The 21,394-nt window shown below is 43.4% G+C and overlaps 1 protein-coding gene across 2 annotated transcripts in view; it reads left to right on the top strand.

Annotated features, from left to right (window-relative positions):
- Positions 1-21,394, top strand: part of ETS1 (ETS proto-oncogene 1, transcription factor) — a 143,061-nt gene that overhangs the window by 4,648 nt on the left and 117,019 nt on the right. For both annotated transcript variants that reach the window (XM_068978741.1, XM_068978739.1), the window contains exon 2: positions 9,635-9,717. In XM_068978741.1, coding sequence (XP_068834842.1) covers positions 9,649-9,717 — 69 coding nt within the window. In that variant the 5' untranslated portion in view covers positions 9,635-9,648. The remainder of the gene's footprint in view (positions 1-9,634; positions 9,718-21,394) is intronic.

Raw genomic sequence — 21,394 nt, forward strand, 5'->3', positions numbered from 1 at the left:
CACATGCACACGCACACTCAGTAAGGAGGTCCCAGTCAACCATAGTCTATCTGTCTTTATCACTCTGCTGAACACTTAACCTCTCTGGGTTCAGTTCATTCAAATAAAAAATGGACAGATTTGATGAGATTTTTTTCCAACTCTAAAATTCATTGACTTTACCAAATCCCTCTTTATATAAGCATGCCAGGAAGCTGTTTAGCAGTATGCTGAGAAATTTGAAACTTACAATTTGGGCAATAGAACAAATAAAACCCTACCGTGAAAAATGACCATCAGATATAATCCAAGAAGTTGCTCGCTGGATTTGAGAGATTGAAGGCAGCTGGTGTGCTTCGTTCAGTGTTAAAAGGCATTATTAAAACTCTCTGAACTCCATTCATTCATTGTTCTCCCGATAGCTATCTGTATATTTACGGCATTTCTCAGTTTTGTTGAGAGCTTCTTGAGAGCCAAAGCCATATCTAAATTCTAGATTATATCTGACATCACGCGCTGTAGGTTGAAAAGTCGTACTTTAAACTTCTAGGCTCCTTGGGGTTTTTTTTGGCAGTCACTATGGGGTTGGAGTTGACATTTTAGCTTGAAGCTCTCTCTGGGTTCAATGTGGCCAAAAATCTCATATACCATGACCTCTGCTATAGCTGTCCTTGAAGCCAAGATGCTTCACATCATTTCTCCAGCTTACTCATTTTTGTTTCCAGTTTCTTAGGAAAAAAAAAAAAAATCTAATTTTTTATTACTATAACGTTATATTTCCCCCAGCACACTTTTTAAAAAATTAAAGTATAATTGCCAAACAGTAAAAATCACCCTTTTTAGTGTATAGTTCCACAAATTTTGGCTAATGTATAAATCAAGTATTTATAATGTATAAATCAATGTATTACAATCAAGATAAACAGTTCCATCATTCAAAAAAATTTTTTCCTTATGCTTTTTTATAGTCAAATCCTCTTCTCACCTCCAGGCCATGTTCTTTGACCCTATGGTTTTTCTTTTTCAAGAATATCATATGAATGGAATCATATAGTAGGTAATCTTCTTTCATTTGGCTTACTTTGTTTTAGATTCACTCATGTGGCTCAGTGTATCAATAGTTCTTTCCTTTATACTGCTATGTAATATTCCACTATGTGATATACCAGTTATAACTTTAATTTTGATAATATATCATTGTTAAGTTTATTATTACTACTATTGCTATTTAAATCTATAGCTATACTAAAAAAAAGTCCAAGCTTTTAGTTTGGTAATCCACCCTAGAGCGTCTTTCAATTTCACCTCCCACTTCCCTACAATCAATTTGACTATTGGGTTATTTTTTGTTCTCTAATCTACTGTTTTCTTATTTCTGAGTCTTTGTGCATACTTCTAGCTACCCATTTTTCAAGGCCCGTTTCAATGCCAATTCCTCTTGAAGTTTTCCTTCAGCATCCTTCCAGAAGTCATCTCTTCATCTTTTATGTTCCCATAATATATCAGTCACACCAGCATTTCTCAAACTTTAATGTTCTTGATCATTTTGGAATGGAACCTGAGCTCTTTAGTTCTGCTAGCCCCCGAGTGCTTGTCCATGCTACTGATCTGAGCGGAACCACTGTACTGCTGAGTAGCAAGACTCTTATAATTGTCTCATTGTCTCTTATAATTGTCTCATCAACTAGAAAATTAACTATATAAAAAAGAAAAGTCTCAGCCTGGGAATTACCATAGCATCTAATACAGGGATATGCAGCTGGGCAATACTAGCTAACTAGATCAAATCCCATATATATATATATTTTTGCCATATTTGAGATTCATTTTATTCATTCAAAGTTTAGGACTAATCTAAAAATGTTTGTTATTCATGTAATTTTGGAGGCATGCATGTAAATTTGATGAGCTCGGGCACATTCAGGGTGGCATGGCCACAGACATGCTTGCATGTAAATTTGGAGACAAAAAGAAACAGCTGTCACTCATAACTTTCTCTTGCACATAATTAACATCCATAGTAGGAAATATAATTTGGTCCCAATAATATTTCACACATTTATTCTTTCCCAAATTTACTATAATAGTTTTCTTGCTCTTATAATATAGATTTTCCGTTTAATTGCTTTTGTAGTTGTTTAGTCACTAAGTTGTGTCCAACTCTTTGCGACCCCATGGACTGGAGCACACCAGGCTTCCCTGTCCTTTACCATCTCTCAGAGTTTGCTGAAACTCATGTCCATTCAGTCGGTAATGCCATCCAACCACCTCATCCTCTGTTGTCCCCTTCTCCTCCTGCCTTTAATCTTTCCCAGCATCAGGGTCTTTTCCAGTGAGTCAGCTCTTCGCATCAAGGGCCAAAATATCGGAGCTTCAGATTCAGTATCAGTCTTTCCAGTGTAATTGCTTAGATTCTACCCCAAAAGTAAAAGCTATGAAGAAGAACATTTCACTGTGAATATCTTGCCTGTAATTATCCTTGAGTCTACCTTTATCTGATTCTGTTAGCCAAACCCTCATTTTGCCACAGGGTTCTGAGTGATGCAAATCCCAATTTTTTATTTAGTTGTTTATTGAGTGCCTACTACACGCATGGAGCTGGAATATGTCGAAGAGCAACCATGGTTATTTTCTGAATTTCAGGATTCAATAGAGGATGAGGAATGCCATTTGAGGACAAGGCTGTAGGCACTTTTATTGCCATACAGCTGATTGAATGTCACCTTTAGTTTTGCAGAGGATGTTCCCATACTAGAAAGAGCAGAGCCTTAGTTTCCGGAAAGTTTCAGAGACTTAAGACGGGCATTGTGCTCGTAAAATTCCTAGACACAGAAGAGCGGGCAGGTTTTAACATACTCCCTTGAGGTTTACGAGAGATGCCCCCTTCTGCCTCTGTTGACAGCACCATCCCAGCAGAGTAATGGAGAGATATTTGTTTCCAGGAGGAGGAAACATAAAATGGTCTACAAGGCACTATTAGCCCCTGATTATCACAGCTCAGCAGACGAAAACCATCTTATATTCTCTGTTCCTTTTGGGAGATGTTAGTGAATGACTTTTGTAATATTATAATAACAGGAGTCTATGTTTAGTATTCTAAGAAAGATTGGTTGAGCTGTGTCAGTTCATACAGAACCTGAGAGCGTTACGGTTAATTAGAAGGTGAGACTTGTTCAGAGAAATAGGAGATGGATATGAGTCATTTTCAAGCCTGTGTTCAAGTAAGAGTTGGGGGACTCATTAGCAGTGAAGTTGGGGAGAAACAAGACTGACACGTTCATTAATCTGTGACTTGATGGTTCGTGAACTTAGTGAAAGGGTCGGTGAATTGACTTTAAGATGCAGAAGCCAGTAACCCATGGATCAGAACATGGTCTTTATGGGGCGGTTCTGGCTCTTGAAATAAGACGGAATATTTATTCCCATCAGTTGGAATACTCAGTCAAGAAAATCAGGTTCTTAAAGAATTGGGAGTGACAGAAAGAGTGCATCTTCAGTTCTCACCAGTTTCTTTTCTGCTTATGGTGACCACAGTTTCTCTGGGGGACTGAGGCTTGTTCAGCTATCTAAATCTGCTTACAGTTGAGTTCTTGGAGAATTAGACGTGATAGCTTTTGTTATACTGGCAGATCAAGGAAAAGAACGTCTTAAATGGTTTGAAAACTACAAATGGACTTCTCATGAGAATTAGAAAGAAAATAATGGGAGACAATACACTCATCAATGGGCTATCTCCATTAGTTCAGAGAAGAATATGGTCCTGCTCACAGTTAATACAGAAATCTAACCTCAGAGTTGCATATGGACACATCATCACAGGTGATGTCCCTTTTTTCCTTTGTCTCAGAGATATCTTTGCTGTCTTGGGTATACTCAGGCACTGAGACGTAACTCCTGCATATGTTAACTGTATTCACATACAGGTCTTTTCTTCATTTAGTCGGCAAGCATATCGCACATCTGTTAATACAACGTGTCAGCTAAAACGACACAGTTCCTTACCCTCTAGCAACTTATGACGCAGGATCAGAAACTTACGATGCAGGAAGTACTCTGAACTTTGTTAGGTACATTCATTGTGAAAGTGAATCCCAAACGTGAAGATCGAGAACATCCATCTAATTGACAAGATTTAGAGAATGCTCCCTAGAAGAGGTAACACTCAGTCTGAGTCTTTAAAAAACAGATTAATATTCAGAAAGAAGACAATCAAACTCTCTCTATTGTAAATGAAAGATGTTGCTTCGATGACATGGGCGAGAGTGTTGTCTCTAGTTTGGCATGTGTGTGCATGCTCATTTTCTCAGTCATGTCCAACTCTTTGCAACCCCATGGACTGTACCCCTCCAGTCTCCTCTGTCTATGGGGTTTCCCAGGCAACAATCCTGCAGTGGGTTGCCATTTCCTTCTCCAGAGGATCTTCCCGACCCAGGGATCGAACCCACGTCTCCTGGGTCTCTTGCCCTTCAGGAGAATTCTTTGCCGACTGAGCCACCTGGGAAACCCTTAGTTTGGCAAAGGTGCTGTTCTTTAGGGAAAGTATCTTTTGAATGACTAATCCTATTGGAAGCCAAATTCTTTTTCTCTTGCTTCCAGGGTATGCTTGGAATATAAATTTATAGGAACTCTAAACTGTTGATATTAAGAGAAACATTTATCGCAAATCTATTTAAATTATGCACAACTTGCAAAAGAAAAAAAAAAAGGAAAAACCTGCACCATCTATATTTTCTGTGACAGCTTTCTTATGCTTCTGTATTTATCATGTGTAGTCTTCTTACCCTGGGTATGTTATAGCCATAATTCTTGATCTAGAATACTAACACAAAGACCAGAGAGCAAGGTCAAATTTAAATCACAGTGGGTTTGTTGGTAGCACTGTAATTTTGGCTTTTAAAAAGTATATTAAAAAACAGAAACATCACTTTGCTGACAGAGGTCCATATAGTCAAAGCTATGATTTTTCCAGTAATCATGTACGGATGTGAGAGTTGTACCATAAAGAAGGCTGAGGCCGAAGAACTGATGCTTTCAAATTGTGGTACTGGAAAGACTCTTGAGACTCCCTTGGACTGCAAGGAGATCAAACCAGTCAATCCTAAAGGTTATCAACCCTGAATACTTATTGGAAGGACTAATGCTGAAGCTGAAGCTCCAATACTTTGTCCATCTGATGTGAAGAGCTGACTCATTGGAAAAGACCCTGATGCTGGGAAAGACTGAGGTCAGGAGGAGAATGAGACAGCAGAGGATGAGACAGTTAGATAGCTTCACTGACTCAATGGAGATGAATTTGAGCAACCTCTGGGGGATAGTGATGAACAGGGTAGCCTGGTGTGCTGCAGTCCATGGGTAGGAGATAGTGAAGGACAGGAGAGCCTGGTGTGCTGTGGTCTATGGGGTCGCAAAGACAACAGCAACAACAAAATAATAATCCAAATGAAAACTCATAAGTGACATCACAGTTATCACCTAGAAGCGGAGCAGAGCAGGGGACAGAGTTGAGGGGAACTGGTTTCAGCCTCCACTGAGCCTGGTCTCCCCGGGGTTCCCTGCTCTTCTGCTGCCTTGGCCTGAAACACCCCTCTGAGTCCCTTGCCTCCCTTCCATCTGTGTGTCACTCAGCTTGCGCCTGGAGAGACCCAAATGGAAGCAAGTGTCAGCCTGTAGATCCCCGCCTGTGTCCAGGACTTGTGGAGGGCGGGACTCCAGAGGCCATCACATGCTTTAGGAAGAAGCAAGGGCTCCCAGGGTCCCAAAACATTTTATTGGATGCAAGATGCCCACATAAACCAAACTGCTGCATTTTCCCCTCCTCAGCATGGTATGCCCATTTTCATCCTGAAAGGCCAGGGCGGTGAGGATGGACAGGTGAAGTGGCTGGTGGGCTGGTGGGCTAGGGCGGTGGGGTGGTGAGCAACGGGGCTGCAGTGGACCTCTAGGCTGGGGTGGACTAAAGCTGGGAGCCCACTGCCTCCTGAGCACAAAGTCGCTGCAGACACTTTTGCTTGGCTGCTTGAGCACTGCGGCTCCAATTCAAGGAAGTGAGCTCAGCTCTTCTCTGCCCTATGTTACCAAGAATTCAAACCATTTCTGCATTCAGACAAGCCCATGGATGCCTCTAGGCTGGGGAGTAAAGCTGAATTTACACAGTTGTTTTGTGTTTAGGCAGAAACGTTTATAACGCCAAGACAAAAACGTTGGTTCAGCCGATATCCAAATAGCTGTCATGTAGGAGGGAATTCTCCTTGGCCAACGTGTCATTTTTTTTTTTTTTTTTTTACCCAAACAGTCCTTGTGCTTTTTCTGAAAGGATTTACGTCTACAGCAGCTGGTCTCTGTCACCATCTACAAGTGGAAACAGGGAGGGTTCTTTTTTTCTTTCTCCAAAAAATAATGAAGCGGTCATCCATTTCTGTCCCAGAGTTATTTCCTGAGATGAGAGCCCTCCAGAGCCCTGGCAACTCCCTCTTTCCAGCTTCCTCTGTGGGCAAAGGGCTTCTACCCAAGGGAGTGTCAGTCACAGAGAGTGAAGCTTCATGAATTCAGCCCAGCTCAGGCTGGACCCTGTGTGGGGCCAGAGTGTTACTCACTCTCTCTCTCCATCGGAAAGAGAAAACACATTTCCATTAAACCTTTTTCCTAGCTACGTGGAAGGTTGGTAGGAGGAAGAGTGTTGCTTTTGATGCCTTTGAGCTAGGCTTCAGAACAAGGCGGCTGATCCCAAAAGCATTTCTTTTACAAATGTCTAAGTCTAGCAAGAATTCAGAAGGGCAAAGACTTGGGCCTGCTTGTGGAGTCTAGGGACCATCCATAAGGCCAAGTACGCTGTGCAGTCTTCCGCGGCTTCCTATACCCCAGGCTTTGGCAGAACCGTTTTCGGTATTGTAGGTGAACTCCTCGTCATTTTGTATTCCAGTTCTCCGTGAGTCTGTCTTCCCCACTGCCTGCAGATGGAGATCCATCCTTCTCAGCTTTACCCCGAACTGGATAGAACGTAAGGTCCACGAGGGAGAGGTCTTTGTTTACCTGTGTGTCTTGAGCACACAGGAGGCACAAAGTCGCTATTTACTGAATGATTAACAAGTTCCTGGCAGAGGAAGCCTTGATGTGCCTGTTGAATAAATAATTGAGGTCTGTGATGACTCAGGGGACCCCGGGGGCTTTCTGGAGGAAATCGAGGGCTAGATGGCTTACACAAAGCAGCGCTCTCCACTTCTGGACATTCTCCTAAGGTTTAGGTTGCCCTGTGGAGCCCTGGAGGGATGGGGCAACTTTTCCCTAAGGAATCAGATCTTGGTTAAGCTATTATCAGTAAGACACAATTTGTGTTGTCAACTTTTAAATCTCGTCTATCAGTAGATATAAAACTTTGAAGTGAAGGTGATTGATGACTTATTAGGAATTTGATTTTGAGGCAAAAAGCAGGAGCAGTCTGTACACTATATGGGTCATGTCCACGCAGACCAGGCCCTTTTCCCTAGTGCAGAATCTGATATTTGGTAGCTGCTCACTGGTTTTAGACAGAGAAGGCAATGGCACCCCACTCCAGCACTCTTGCCTGGAAAATCCCATGGACGGAGGAGCCTGGAAGGTTGTAGTCCATGGGGTCGCTAAGAATCGGACTCGACTGAGTGACTTCACTTTCCCTTTTCACTTTCATGCACTGGAGAAGGAAATGGCAACCCACTCCAGTGTTCTTGCCTGGAGAATCCCAGGGATGGAGGAGCCTGGTGGGCTGCTCCATGGGGTCGCACAGAGTCGGACACGACTGAAGCGACTTAGCAGGAGCAGCAGCAGCAGCAGCCAGAAGCAAACACTGAATAGGGGACCACAGCTCCAGCTCCAGGTGGGAACAGTGTCCTTGGACTAGAGTACTTCAATCTTTTCCAACTTTTCAGCTCTACCACCTGGGAGATCCTCCTGGGAGCCATTTTTTTTTTTTTTGAAATCAAGTCCCTGAAAAAACTAGAAAACAACATCTTGATGAACATAATTGTTGTTTAGTTGCTACGTCGTGTCTGACTCTACGCGATCCCATGGATTGCAGCCCACTAGGCTCCTCTGTCCATGGGATTTCCCGGGCAAGAATACTGGAGTGGGTTGCCATTGCCTTCTCCAGGGGTCGAACCCATGCCTCCTGCACCGGCAGGCGCATTCTTTACCACTGAGCCACCAGGGAAGCTTGATGAACATGGTTACCCTTAGCTATTTTACATTTTTAAAATTAATATTATTTAGATTGCATCCTACTTTTTGGGAGAAAAGATGTCATTTAAAGGTGATGTTTTAGTTAAACACAATAAGCACAGTTTTGGGATAAGTTATGTCTTCAGAAGATTTTTAACTTTTTTCTCAACTGTGTGAAAGTAGTTGCTGTGTGATGGTAGGCCTTGGTCAGTACAATTTTGTAATGGAGAACTTTATCAATGTTATTTAAATACACTTCATATGAAAGAAGATGTATATGCTCATTGGTTGTCAAGCTGTATGGTGAACAGAGTTGCAAATTGAGCATAAGACCTACATTATTCTTGATATTTCTGGAAAGGAGGTCAGTGGCTTTAATTGTCCTCAAGAATAAAGGGAAAGGACGGACAGATATAAAGTGGAATGGAGCTGAGTTGAAACTCAAATGTCACTCCCTAACAATAGGAATTTGGCCTCTGAATGACATACCGAGGAATTTAATCTTCTAAATCATTCAAGAAAGACATTTTTTAAAATGTGTAATATTGAACTCATGAAAGCGTATGGACTAGTGTACTGTAGAGAGTGTTTGGATCCACAGAAATGCTTGCTATATAAATGATTTTCCTGATGACTGACAGCTAGCTGTAAAATCCCTTTAGCCAGAACACTCCTCAAGTGTAATGGTCATTCAGACTTTAAATGGAGATAATGGCTCTCAACAAGAGTTATTTAATAATAGCCCTTCTTTGTGAGGATGGGTAACATGCATTCCCCTTTGGGGCTTCTCTCTGTTTATCTGGCTCAGGGTCCTGGTTGTCATGCCTTCTCAGTAAAGGTTTTCTACCCCTCCTCTCTCCTACCCTTTCTCTATTTGGTCTCTCACTAGTTGATGAGTGCCACACTGCACATGGAGGGCCAGGCCGGGGTCGGCCGTGGAGGGAGTGAGATACAGGGATTGGAATGTGACTTTAAAAGACCATTCCTGCCCAGAAACCCTCTAAAGGGTCTTTCTGTGGTCTCTGAGTGCTAGCTGTCTGCGGCAGACACCACCATTCAGGCTCTCTTGCAGTCAGGAGTCGGCCTTGCTCCCTGTTGGTCGCTTTGGATTTCTGTGATTATCTTTTGAAATATTTATTTGTTTGTTTGGCTTCATTTCATTGTTTGGCTGCAGCTCTCGAGCTCAGTTAGCTGTGGTGCCTTGGCTTCGCTGCCCCGAAGCATATGGGATCTTCATTTCCCGACCAGGGATCGAACCAGCTTCCCCTACTTTGGAGGGCAGATTCTTAGCCACTGGACCACCAGGGAAACCCCCTCTTTGTTTTTCTACATTTTCATTTCTTTCTCCGTAACACAAACAAGTGCTCTCTATGCTTCTAAGGAGATCTGATCCGAGGCCTTCTTTGGTTTCTCATCCATACATATTCTTCGCCCAGCAGCTCAGTGAGTGCTTTTTCCCATGTAGGTGCTGACGTCGTGATGAGCTACTTTGTGGATTCTGCAGTGAGTGGCCCTGCCACCTATTCAGCGGCTCGACCTGCAGTGCTGGTAAGGAGGACTCCTCCCCGGCCCTTCCCAGGCCCCACCCTCCCCTCCCTGGCTCTCCTGCTCTCTGATCTCTCTTAGAAGCAGCCAGAACCCAACTCCAAGCTGGAATCAGCTTTACATCTTTTGGAGGGACTACATTGCCAGATTATCTGTCTTTTCATCACCATATAAAGTGAAACATCCAAGACTGATGGATTTGCTAAGGAAGATTTTTTAGCATGCTTGTGTTGCAGAGAATACGACTCAAACTTGAATAATGGTTAAAGCCAGGTGATTTTTCACAGCTCAGTTCATTTGCTGAAGATTTTTGGCACATTGATGTACCTTAGACCTATTCTTAGCATAATTTAGCTTGTTTTGGTCCTCATACATAAAAGCTAAAATATACAAGTTTTTCTAATCATAGAATTTGAAACTGGAAATAAAGTGTGACAAGTTGATAGGGAAAGTTCCTGAGTCCTAGAAAAAGAGGGGTAAGAGGAATTTTAAAATTCCTTTTTAAATAGAGTTTTTTTTGCTCTTAGGGAAGAAGGCTTTTACCCAAGTTACATGCTGATCTGTAGAAATATTTAGCTAAATTCCTTATAAATTTGATGTGTGAGAGATCCCAAAATGCCGTCATTCATCAATTCCACTGTTAAGTGAACTTTTAATAGCAGCTGATGAATCATTAATTGTTGATTCTAAATTCTGTGTGTATTTTTACAGGGGTGGCCATCATTTATTACTTACTCTGTAAATGGACAGATAAGTTTAGCGTTAATCCTTCCAAATACATTTGTCGGTCTAAATAGACACCAGTTGACCAGAGTGCTTTTCTGCCTCCTCTGCAGAGTTTTTAACCTTGGTTTTAACTGAAAGCCCTTCAGTTTTCCATGACTTTTCACTATAATTGTCAAAAGATTTGATGTGTTTTAATCTGTAATATTAGGAAAATAATTACTTGAAAAGCTATTCCACATTCAAGGAACGATGAATACATCTTTCTTTCCTGACTGTTCTGTGACACATATTTCTTCTTTTTTAAGTGGCTTCTGTTTCCATATAAGCACCATTCATTATATTTTAAAAATTAGAATCAGAGAAATGTTGAGAGTACAGTTTACATCAGAAATATATTTAAAACACACACACAAGTTCAGACCAAAAATCACTCCATTCTGCTTAGTAAAAATTGCCAAGAGACTTGTTAAGGTCCATATGGCTGGAGACTTGGCCAGGGAAAAGACTGCTTCTGCTTCTCACAAAGAAGTTATCATCTAAGGTCAGCACAAATGACACTAAATCTTTCTTAAAAATGATAGTGTGAAGATTTGTTAAATAAGGATACTGTGATTCCAGGGCACACTGTGTCATTGACTTGGAAAAGTGGATTTAAAAGCAGCTTATGTTAATTCTCTTTGCCAATATTGTACTCCAATTAAATAAGATTAATAACTTGTTCAGCAATGCCATGCAAATTTGTGTTTATTATATTTTAGGCACTGAAATAAATTGCAGTACAAGTACATAAGTTGCAGGTATAACATTAAGTTATCCTAGACAGGGCATCTGGAAATTGTATGAGATTGAAAAAAACTAAGAAACAACTCTAAGTGTGATTTTCAACTAAAGACCCCACCCTCAACTGAATACACTTGGTATTTTTAATGCATTTTGAATTGTTTCCACTGGTTTCAAAACAAAGAACTCATTTATCCCCACCCCCAATAGCCATATCTGAAAAACATTATCAACCCTTGGGATCCTTTTCAATACCGATATTTCAGAGTTGCTTGGGTAAAAGTAGAAAGTTGCGTAAGCGAATTGCTATGTTATTGTTACAGTACTAGCACTCACAACTTCTTTCTGGGGCTCAGTTTCTCCACCACTGGAGCTAGTTGGGCAAATTCCTCAGAATCACTGAGCAACCAGGAAGTCCTCTGCCTTCTTCGTCTATTTCTTCTTTATTTAAAAAATTAGATAAATAAAGTTGATGGATCCAAGCTCAAGTTCAGTGTACTAGTTCTGACAGATAATCTTCAACTTCAGGCTGGGCTATGACAGTGAAAGAATTTGTAAATCACCTATAGAATATAAGCTCCAGGCATTAGCAGGAAAACCAGCAATCTTCATACTTTCAATCTCAATCTGAGATCTCCTGGAGGACTGAGCCCAGCTTCATGAACTTTCCCAGACGAGAACGTGAACGTCCCAGGGACCTGAATCTTCTCAGTTCTGTTGGAGTCTTGTCGTCTGGGGCTCTATCAGTTGTACTTAATCCAATCAACCAAGTCCTCCTGCCTGGCGCCCTGATCTCTGCATTAGTTCGCCTGGCCCACCAGGAAGAGAAGCTATCCCGGAATGGGAAGTTTGAGGGGTAAAAGGAAAACCAGTGGATTTTTTAAATCTAGGGGTGATTTTGTTGGTGATATTTTTGATGGTCAGAATTTGGGGAGTGGGGATGTTGCTGGCATCCAGAGGAGAGAGGTCTGGGTTGCAACTAAGCATTCTACACTACACAGTACAATTCCCCGTGACAAAGAATTGTCTAGCCTCAACTGTCAGTAGCGCTAAGGTTGAGAAAGTGTGCTCTAGAATGGACACAAGATTGGGTTTGAAGGAGGGGTAGTACTGTGTGTTGGTGTTTAGTTGCTAAGTTGTATCTGACCAGGGACTGTAGCTTCCAGGCTCTTCTGTCCTTGGGATTCTCCAAGCAAGAATACTGGAGTGGATTGCCATTTCTTCTCCAGGGTATCTTTTTGACCCAGGGATTGAACCCGCATCTCCTGCATTGGCAGGAAGATTCTTTACCACTGAACCACCTGGGAAGTCTGGTACTGAGTGTAACTCCTTGGGTTTGAAAGGGAAATCTTAGGAAAAAAAAAAAAAGTGAGACTATATTCAGCAGAAACGAGGGTTTCTGCTAAACAGACTGCTTTAGTTGTCCAAGAAACAATCTTCTAACCCAAGACATAAATATTTTCTAGACCCTTAAAGACCACTCAGTCTCAGAGTCCTTGACTGAGAAATGGAGCTGGCATTAGTATGATTTGATTATTTGCTGTGCCAGGAGAAGGCTTAAAATGATCACAACAACAGTTGCAAAATTCATCCCATCCCTCGGGGTAAGGGCCATTGTATGCAGAACACACATTATCTGCCTCGGGGCCCCTTTGGGCAGAGCAGGACACGAGTTCTCCCCTTTGGAAGGTCAGCCTCCTGGAAGACCTTCATGAAAGAAGTGATGTCACAGCGGGGGAGGCAGGGAAACGACACTTCTGGAAGTTGTCTGGCCATTGTGTGGGAGGGGGTGACGTTTGCAGGTACTTATATGGGCTGTGTGTCAGGGACCCTTTCATCCAGTGGGAGGAAGCACTCCTTCCTGTTATGCTGGTTGGAGAGCTTGCTGCCTTGCTCCTGGAAGTCCCTCGCACCCCTGGTCCTCTCCTGCGTCATCCTCCCCTTCACACTGCTGAGCTTTCAGGGCGGCAGGCCGGGCAGGAATGGGCGGGGCGGGCTGCCCCTGGTTTGGACCAAGCATGTCCCTGTCCTTGGTTCCCTCACCAGCGTGTGGAGGAGGTCCTTGGGTCACTCGAGCTTAGGAAGCACCTTGAACTGTTCAGAGGGAAGGAATAGACAACTGCCCACACACCTACTCTCGGAGCTCAGGCCTTTGGGAATGCAGTAAGTATCCCAACATACGAATGAGTTCCGTTCTGAGAGCGCGTTTATAAGTCCAATTTATGTGTACGTCCAACAAAGTTAGCCCAGGTACCCAACTAAGACAATCCATGCTGTGGTACTGTGTTGTAATAGGTTTATAATACTTCTCATACAGTTAATATATAAAACACAAACACAAAAAAGAAAACCTTTTTAATCTTACAGTGCAGTACCCTGGAAAGTACAGCAGCACCATACAACAGCTGACATCCGAGGGCTGGCATCAAGTGAACAGGCAGGAAGAGTCACTACCTGGAGGATGGAGAGGAGCGGGGAGATGGCAGGAGGAGACAGGGTCGGGGGGGAGCAAGCTGTAATGTCACTCACGCCTGATGATGATGGAATGCACATTTGTGTCTTTGAAAGTTCACAACTTGAAGGTTCCTATGTCGGGGACTTACTCTATAGTAATATGCCAGGCAAGGGTGACTGTTCAGAGTGTCAGACTACATGGAAGGCCCTGAGCCTTATGGCTTGGACCAGACAGCTGTGGAACATAGCGTGGCCACACATTGGGTTGACCAAAAAGTTCCTTCGGGTTTTTCCATAACAGCTTATGAACAAACCCGAAGGAACTTTTTTGCCAATCCAATAACATGGAAAGCACTTAGGCTTTGGAGTCAGAAAGACCTGAGTTAAATTCTGGTCAGTTTATTACTCCTCAGCCACGTGACTTTGGGCACATGACCTCCTCCGAACCTCAGTATTCTCATCTGTAAAACAGGCACAGGGTATACTTACCATGTCAAGTCGCTGTGACACCAGCCAGAAATATGACCTCAGTTAATTCCCTTTCCCTGTGTTTACCATCTCTTCTCTGTTTTTCTCTGGACTTTTCGATTGTGTGAGATGAACACAGGGAGGTGGAGGTGATTCCACCAATTTTGTCCTTATGAGGGTGCGGCCAGAACAAGATGGGGCTTTGGGTTGAGTGGAGACATTCTTATTTCTCTTATTGAGAAACCTCCCTGCTTCCTCTCTACCCTGGACCAGAAATAGCTCCCCTGCCCCCAGATCAAAGTTCTCTTGTAATGGGCTGGTGGTTTACAGCCCCATTGTGTAAACAGACTTGGTTCTCTTATCTCCAGTAATTGCAGTTTAATTGGGCTTCCTTGGGAAGCAATTCTCTTCTTAGCCTTTGCTGTTGGCACTCTTCACCTCCACCCCACATGCCTTAGAATGTGTTCACAGGGACCTCTGTGTTGTCCCTGAAGTTCTGGGAAGCTGGGAAGGGCTGATTCTTATTTCTATGAAGCTTAGCATATACACCTTTCCCTTCTTTCTGGGGATCCTGGAGAGCAATGGATAAGGAATCCCTGAGTAGAGAAACGCCACTGCTGCTGCTGCTAAGTCGCTTCGGTCATGTCCGACTCTGTGCAACCCCATGGACAGCGGCCCACCAGGCTCCTCTGTCGACGGGATTCTCCAGGCAAGAATACTGGAGTGGGTTGCCATTTCCTTCTCTTGGATTAGAGAAATGAGAAGACAGAAAAAGAAATTTAGAATGTAAATGAAAATCAGAAAAGCATTTTTTTTTTTCTCTCGTTGCTTGGGGTGGTGTTGACTTTACCTCTGGGGAGGTTGCTGGAACATGATGTTTAGGAAATAATCTATAACCATAACTCTTAGTGATAGTCAGAAGAAGTGAAGGAAAAAAGATTTTTCCAGCATCTTAGAAAGCGGTGATATTCTAAGATACGGGGTTCAGTTACCATAAGCTAGAGAATTTCAGAGCCAGACCATAACCTTGAGACTGTCTCCCAGCATCAGGAAATTCAGGTCCTAAGAGAGTAAATGAAGTTGCCCAAGTTTGCAGGCTGGTAAAGGATGGAGTGTGGTCTGGATCTTCCGGCTCCTGGCTTGGGACACTCCTTATCATTAAGAGCATCTTGATCATATTTTTTAAAGATTATTTTTTTATGTGAAGCTTTTTAAAAGTCTTTATTGAATTTGTTACAATATTGCTTCTGCTTTATGTTTTGGGTTTTTGGCCATGAGGCATGTGGGATCTTAGCTTCCTGACCGCGGATCAAACTTGCACCCCTGCATTGAAAGGTGAAGTCTTAACCACTGGACCACCAGGGAAGTCCCCATCTTTTAAAAAATAAAATAAAATTTAATTTATTTTTGGCCTTGCTACACAGCACTCGGGATCTTAGTTCCCCGACCAGAAATTGAGCTCAGACTCCCCGCAGTAGAAGTAGAACCTTAACCACTGGGCCACCAGGGAATTCCTGGGAAGTCCCTGTCTTGACCATTTTTAAGAAATGTGGGGATGAATAAGAATTTATGCCAACTCATGCATCCGTATGATTGAAGATTGAAGGCGGGAGGAGAGGGGGACGACAGAGGATGAGATGGTTGGATGGCATCACCAACTTGATGGACATGAGTTTGAGTAAGCTCTGGGAGTTGGTGATGGACAGGGAGGCCTGGTATGCTGCAGTCCATGGGGTCGGACGCTACTGAGTGAGAACTGAACTGATGTATCTGTATGCTTTATTCATGGTGAATTTACCCTCCTTGGTTTAGAGAAAAAAAAAGACAGAACTCAATTTTGTAGACATCTGAGCAAATTGAAATTCCTGTCCAGGTGTTTCTCCATGCGAGGTTCGCCCCCTCTCTGAGGAGGCTCTGAGTCAGGCCCACGCTTCACCTCCAAGCTCTGGGCTGGATGCCTGAGGCTGGCACCCCATGGAGTCACTGGGAGTGTCAAGGCTTCCGGTTAATGAGTAGAAGTTGATGGATAACACAGGATTTTACCTGCTACCTCTCAGCAAGAGAATGTCTTTTGAGTGGAGGGGACTGTGGTCTCAGACTGGTGTGAGGAGCTTCACCCTTGGTCACTGGCCCCCTCCCCGACTTGATCTGCAGCCCCAGGGCGGGGGGCATCTCAAGACGGCTTTAGCTGTGGTCCAGGTGGCCCGTTTGGAGGCTGAGTACAGCTTCTCATGGAGAACGGAATCTGACAGTCCCATCTCTGCTCTTTCTGTGCTTCAGATTTGTTTCTCTCTCAGGAATCTGCAGTGGTCCGACCTGCCCTTTTGCCAAGACCCAAGCCCATCGCTCTTATTGTTTTCAAAACAATTTCCTGGCCTTGAATCTAAAATTAAATTGCCCTTTGAGAGTTTCCTATTTTGTCTGTTCCTGCCTCTCCTGTGGCTACACCACCCTGGCCCTCTCCCCTCTGGTGGGAGAGCCGAAGGTGGGGGGCGTTTCTGTGTTGCCTCCTTCCCTTCTCCAGGGAGCAGGTCCCACGTGTCCCACTGAAGCAGAGGCCCATGTTCTTCTGAGGGCCAGATACAATTTGCCCCAAACCGCTCCCCAGGGTGGCTGAAAGCACTTCTCTGTGAGTAAAAAGAGGTGCTGGCTGGTCTGACATCCTCTGAAGATGAGGAGTCTCAGATCCAATGAGATAACTGTGGAGTTGGTCAGGCTGGCTTCAGGGGGCATCTGCCTGCAACAAAGTGAAAGGGTTTAGGATGAGAAATTCCCCACTTACTGCACAAATTTGCACCTAGTATGTGAGAGCCCCTGGACAGCTCAGCAGCTAGGTACTTCCTAACCTCATTTTTCTCTACTGAAAAAACAGGGGATGTGGGGGCAAAATGGTGTGTGAGCATATTCCAGGGAAGAATGAAGACAAACGACTTGAAGGTGGTCATGCATTTGAAGGGGACGTGGCCTGGCATGAATCTAAATGATGACGAATTCTGGTGCTCTAGGTTTTCCCACCCTGGCGTCGTTATTTATCAAATGAAGGTTGTCCGTCACAAGGTCAGGAGAAAGAATGTGGACGGATCAGCAAAAATGAGACTTGTATTTGCAAAGGAACTTGGTGATCATTGGGGCCAGTGTCCTCAGGAAACAGAGGCTTAAGAAGGTTAAGAAACAGGCTGGAGACTAACCAGCTCTTTAGGGGCAGTCATTGTTCAGTCACTAAGCCGTGTCCAACTCTTTGCAACCCCATGGGCGCAGCACTCCAGGCTTCCTGTCCTTCACCATCTCCCAGAGTTTGCTCAAACTCATGGTGATGCCATCCAACCATCTCATCCTCTGTTGTCCGCGTCTCCTCCTGCTTTCAATCTTTCCCAGCATCAGTGTCTTTTCCACTGAGTCAACTCTTCACATCAGGTGGCTAAGGTACTGAAGCTTCAGCTTTGGCTTCTGTCCTTCCAATGAATATTCAGGATTGATTCCCTTTAGGATTCACTGGTTTGATCTCCTTGCAGTCCAAGACTCACAAGAGTCTTCTCCAGCATCACAGTTTGAAAGCATCAGTTCTTCAGCGCTGAGCCTTCTTTATGGTCCAACTCTCATATCCATACATAATTCCTGGAAAAACCATAGCTTTGATTATATCGACCAGAAAGTGAAAATGAAAGTCACTCAGTAGTGTCCAACTCTTTACAACCCCATGGCCTATACAGTCCATGGAATTCTCCAGGCCAGAATACTGGAGTGGATAGCCGTTCCCTTCTCCAGGGGACCTTCCCAACTCAGGAATTGAACCCAGGTCTCCTGCATTGCAGGCAGATTCTTTACCAGTTGAGCCATCAGGGAAGCCCAGAGCAGGACTCAAACCCAGGCTTCCTGATTTCCAGTCTCTCATCTTCTTTCTGGAGTGTATGAACATCAATGCCAGGCCTAGAATGATACAGATTTACTCCTGTGGATTGTAGACTCCCTTACCCATCCATTCAGTGTTAAGTCAGCTTTGCCTCTGGGAATACACATTTTTTTTATAAGTTGCAGTATCTAGAAGTATTTATGTGTCTTGTATGCTTATGGTATAGTACTAAGGTTAAACCCCAGGATTGTGTAGTTTGTTAAAGAAAAGATAGATTTACTCTGACAGAATTTTTTGTAACACACATACACACACACGAGAAAGATCAGGAAGGGTTTGAGGAGCAAACACTTGGACAATTAAGGCTGCTTGGCTCAAGACAGAAACGAACTCCTATAGACACGCAGCCTCCACCTGTTTTTGATTTAGTGTTGAAAATCTACTTCCCTTTTCCCTCTTTCCTAACTGTAGGGATCTTTGGGGGCCGAGGGGAGGAAGACTCTGAGCAGAAGCAATGCTGTGAGGTTTGGCAGGGCTGGGAGGTGGGTGGAGAGCAGCCATAGGGAGGGAACTAGGTGAGTGGGGAGGAGAGACAGGTCCCTGATAGAAGCGTAGGGGGTGAGGGTGATGGAATACAGTCGATGAAGCCCTGACTTCAGAAGGGGGCGGTGGTCACTATGGTGGTGGCGTCAGGGGTGGTTTATCTTGGAGCAGGAACAAGTGTGTGTCCGTCATCCTAGTAGACTCCAGACTTCAGAACTTCATGCTGTTTCTTTCCAGGATCAGAAAAGTGAAGCACTTTGGTTGTAGGCTCATGTCCTCTGAAGCCTCCACAAGGATTACTGGGGTTGGGGGAGGGTGCTCATCATAGATTGCTACAGAGCAGGGCAGGAGCACATGGCCATTTAAGGCTGCCTGGATACCACCCTCTTCTTAGTGTCCGCTTTCTGAAGCTCTGCCCTTTTCACTGAACGCTTTCGTGTTTTTCCTCCTGTGTCTTCAACTAACCCTTCTTTGTTATTTCCTGTTCATTTCTCCTCCCAATGGCCGGCAACTCTATAGACCCATTTTTTTCAAAATTGAAGTATAATTGAATTACAGTATGATGCTAATTTCAAGTAAATATAGTGATTTGATATTTTTATACATTACACATGAAAAGGTCACCACAGTAAGTCTAATAACCATTCCCATATAACGATATTACAGTGTTGTGGAGTGTATTCCCTTGGGTGCACTTTATATTCTCCTGACTTGTTGTCTGATAATTGCTCTGAGTCCCCTTCACTTATCTCACTCCTCTCTCCCCACCCCTCTGGCGACCACCAGTTTGTTTTCTGCATCCGTGAGTCTCTTTCTGTTCTGTTACTGCTCATTTGTTGTGTGTCATTTCTTTTTTTAGGTCCCACATATAAGTAGAATCACTCAGTATTTGTATTTCTCTGTCTGATTTGTTGCAATCAGCAAATATCCTTTGGGTCCCTTTCTGTTGTTGCAAATGGCAAGATTCCATTCTTTTTCTATGACTGAATAATACTCCAGTGTATGTATATGTGTGTGTGTGTGTATAATTCTTACCCATTCATCCATCAGTGTGCAGTTAAGTTGCTTTCATATCTTGGTTATTATAAACAATGTGGTAGTAAACATTGGGATGTACATATCTTTTCAGATGAGTGTTTTTGTTTCTTTTGGATAGGTACACAGAAATAGAACTGCTGGATGGTGTGCCAGAGCCAACTCTGACCCTTTCTCTTTTTATTTTAACTTCCATTTGCCCTGACTCTACACTTTAACTAGATCCTTGATGTTTATAGATCCACCTCTATCCTTTCCTGTCTTCCGTCATGCAGCCACCAAGGGAACCTCCCCCTAGTTGCTCTGCCGTCTCTCCATCTGAGCACAACCAAGAGTGAAATTTTCTTCCAACCTCTTACCTATTCACCATTTTCCCTATTATAGAAGCAAGCAATCTAAGCATTTTTTTGGATCGTTGCCCCTCACCACTTTCCTTCATCTCCTCTGAGTCATAAAATCATGTTGACTCTTTCTTCAAAACATATCTTAATATTTCTTGTTTCCTCTTCACCTCTACACTCATGACCCTAGTTCAACTCTTCATAACTGGACTGGTGGGGGTGGAGATCAGTGATAGAGCATTTGACTGTATAACTGGCTTACCACTCATTTCACATGGGGCCAAAGCCTAAGGGCTGCCCCCAGACTCAGTACTCAAGCTAAACAAATCTGAATGTAATATTTCTTTTTGTTTTTGATGGGTGGGACTGTGTTCCTGTCTCACTATTTGTTTGGCCTGAGGTTTCCAGCCGTGGAATCAGCAGGCAGTTGGGTAGAGCCAGGTTTTGGTGTTGATCTGTGGACCTCTGAGATTGCACTCTCTCTGATTAATAGTCCCTGAATGTAATATTTCTGACCATCAAAATCAATGCAAAAATTATTATAAGAAATAAAAAATTTAAATACAGTTAGGATCAGTAATACTGATTTTTTCCTTTGTACCGAGGCCCCAGTATGGCTCTGCAGGGCACAGCTGCTGCCTTGTCAGCCTCCTCGCCTGCTCCTGCTCACTCCGTCCTACTTAGCCCTATCAAATGCGTCCTTCTAGAACATCTTGACTCAGCATGCCACTGCCTTTAACACCTCCTGCAGCCAGATTCTGGTCTGGTTTTCATGACCCTCAACTCTGTCCCTCCAGCTTTCACTGTTACTAACTGCCCTCCATTGCAGGTGTTATCATTGCCAAGAGCATGCTTTCCCCTCATACTTCTCACTACCACGTCTTTCTCTGTCACCATTCTGAGTCTTTCTTATTCTTCCTTACATAGGTGTAGGTATTCCTTGGGACTTTTAGGAATGTCATCTTTTGTTCTCTAGACCCTTCACCAAATATTCTAGGCTGAGTCTTACTTGACTTTTCAGTTACTACCTTAATCTGCTTCCTCCAGGAAGTCTTACCTGCTGCGACTCTCCCCGCCCATACACATCGGTGCCTCACGCTGTCACATCCCCTCACTGTAATTTCCTGTTTACTGGTGTGTGCACTTCAGAGGGTAAAGTTCATGTCTTGCTCATACTTCATTCTTAGCATCTAACATAATACTTAGCATAGACCGGTTGTGTGATACAGATTTGTTTCATGACCGTCCATTGTCATAATCCATTTAGTACTTTGTCATGGGAAAGCGGCCTCCCTTCCCGAGCCATCCAGGCCACAGAAGATTCATGGAGCGCAGCCTGAGATCAAGTAGGTCTCAGCTAGAACTCTCTCTTAAAAAAAAAAAAAAAAGTCTGTTTATTTATTTATTTGGGTGTGCCGGGTCTTAGTTCCGACACATTGGATTTTCTTTTTTCTTTTTTTTTTTTTTGGATCTTCGATTTTTG

The sequence above is a fragment of the Capricornis sumatraensis genome, chromosome 8 (assembly GCF_032405125.1).
Source record: "Capricornis sumatraensis isolate serow.1 chromosome 8, serow.2, whole genome shotgun sequence".
In the NCBI taxonomy this organism is placed as follows: Eukaryota; Metazoa; Chordata; class Mammalia; order Artiodactyla; family Bovidae; genus Capricornis; species Capricornis sumatraensis.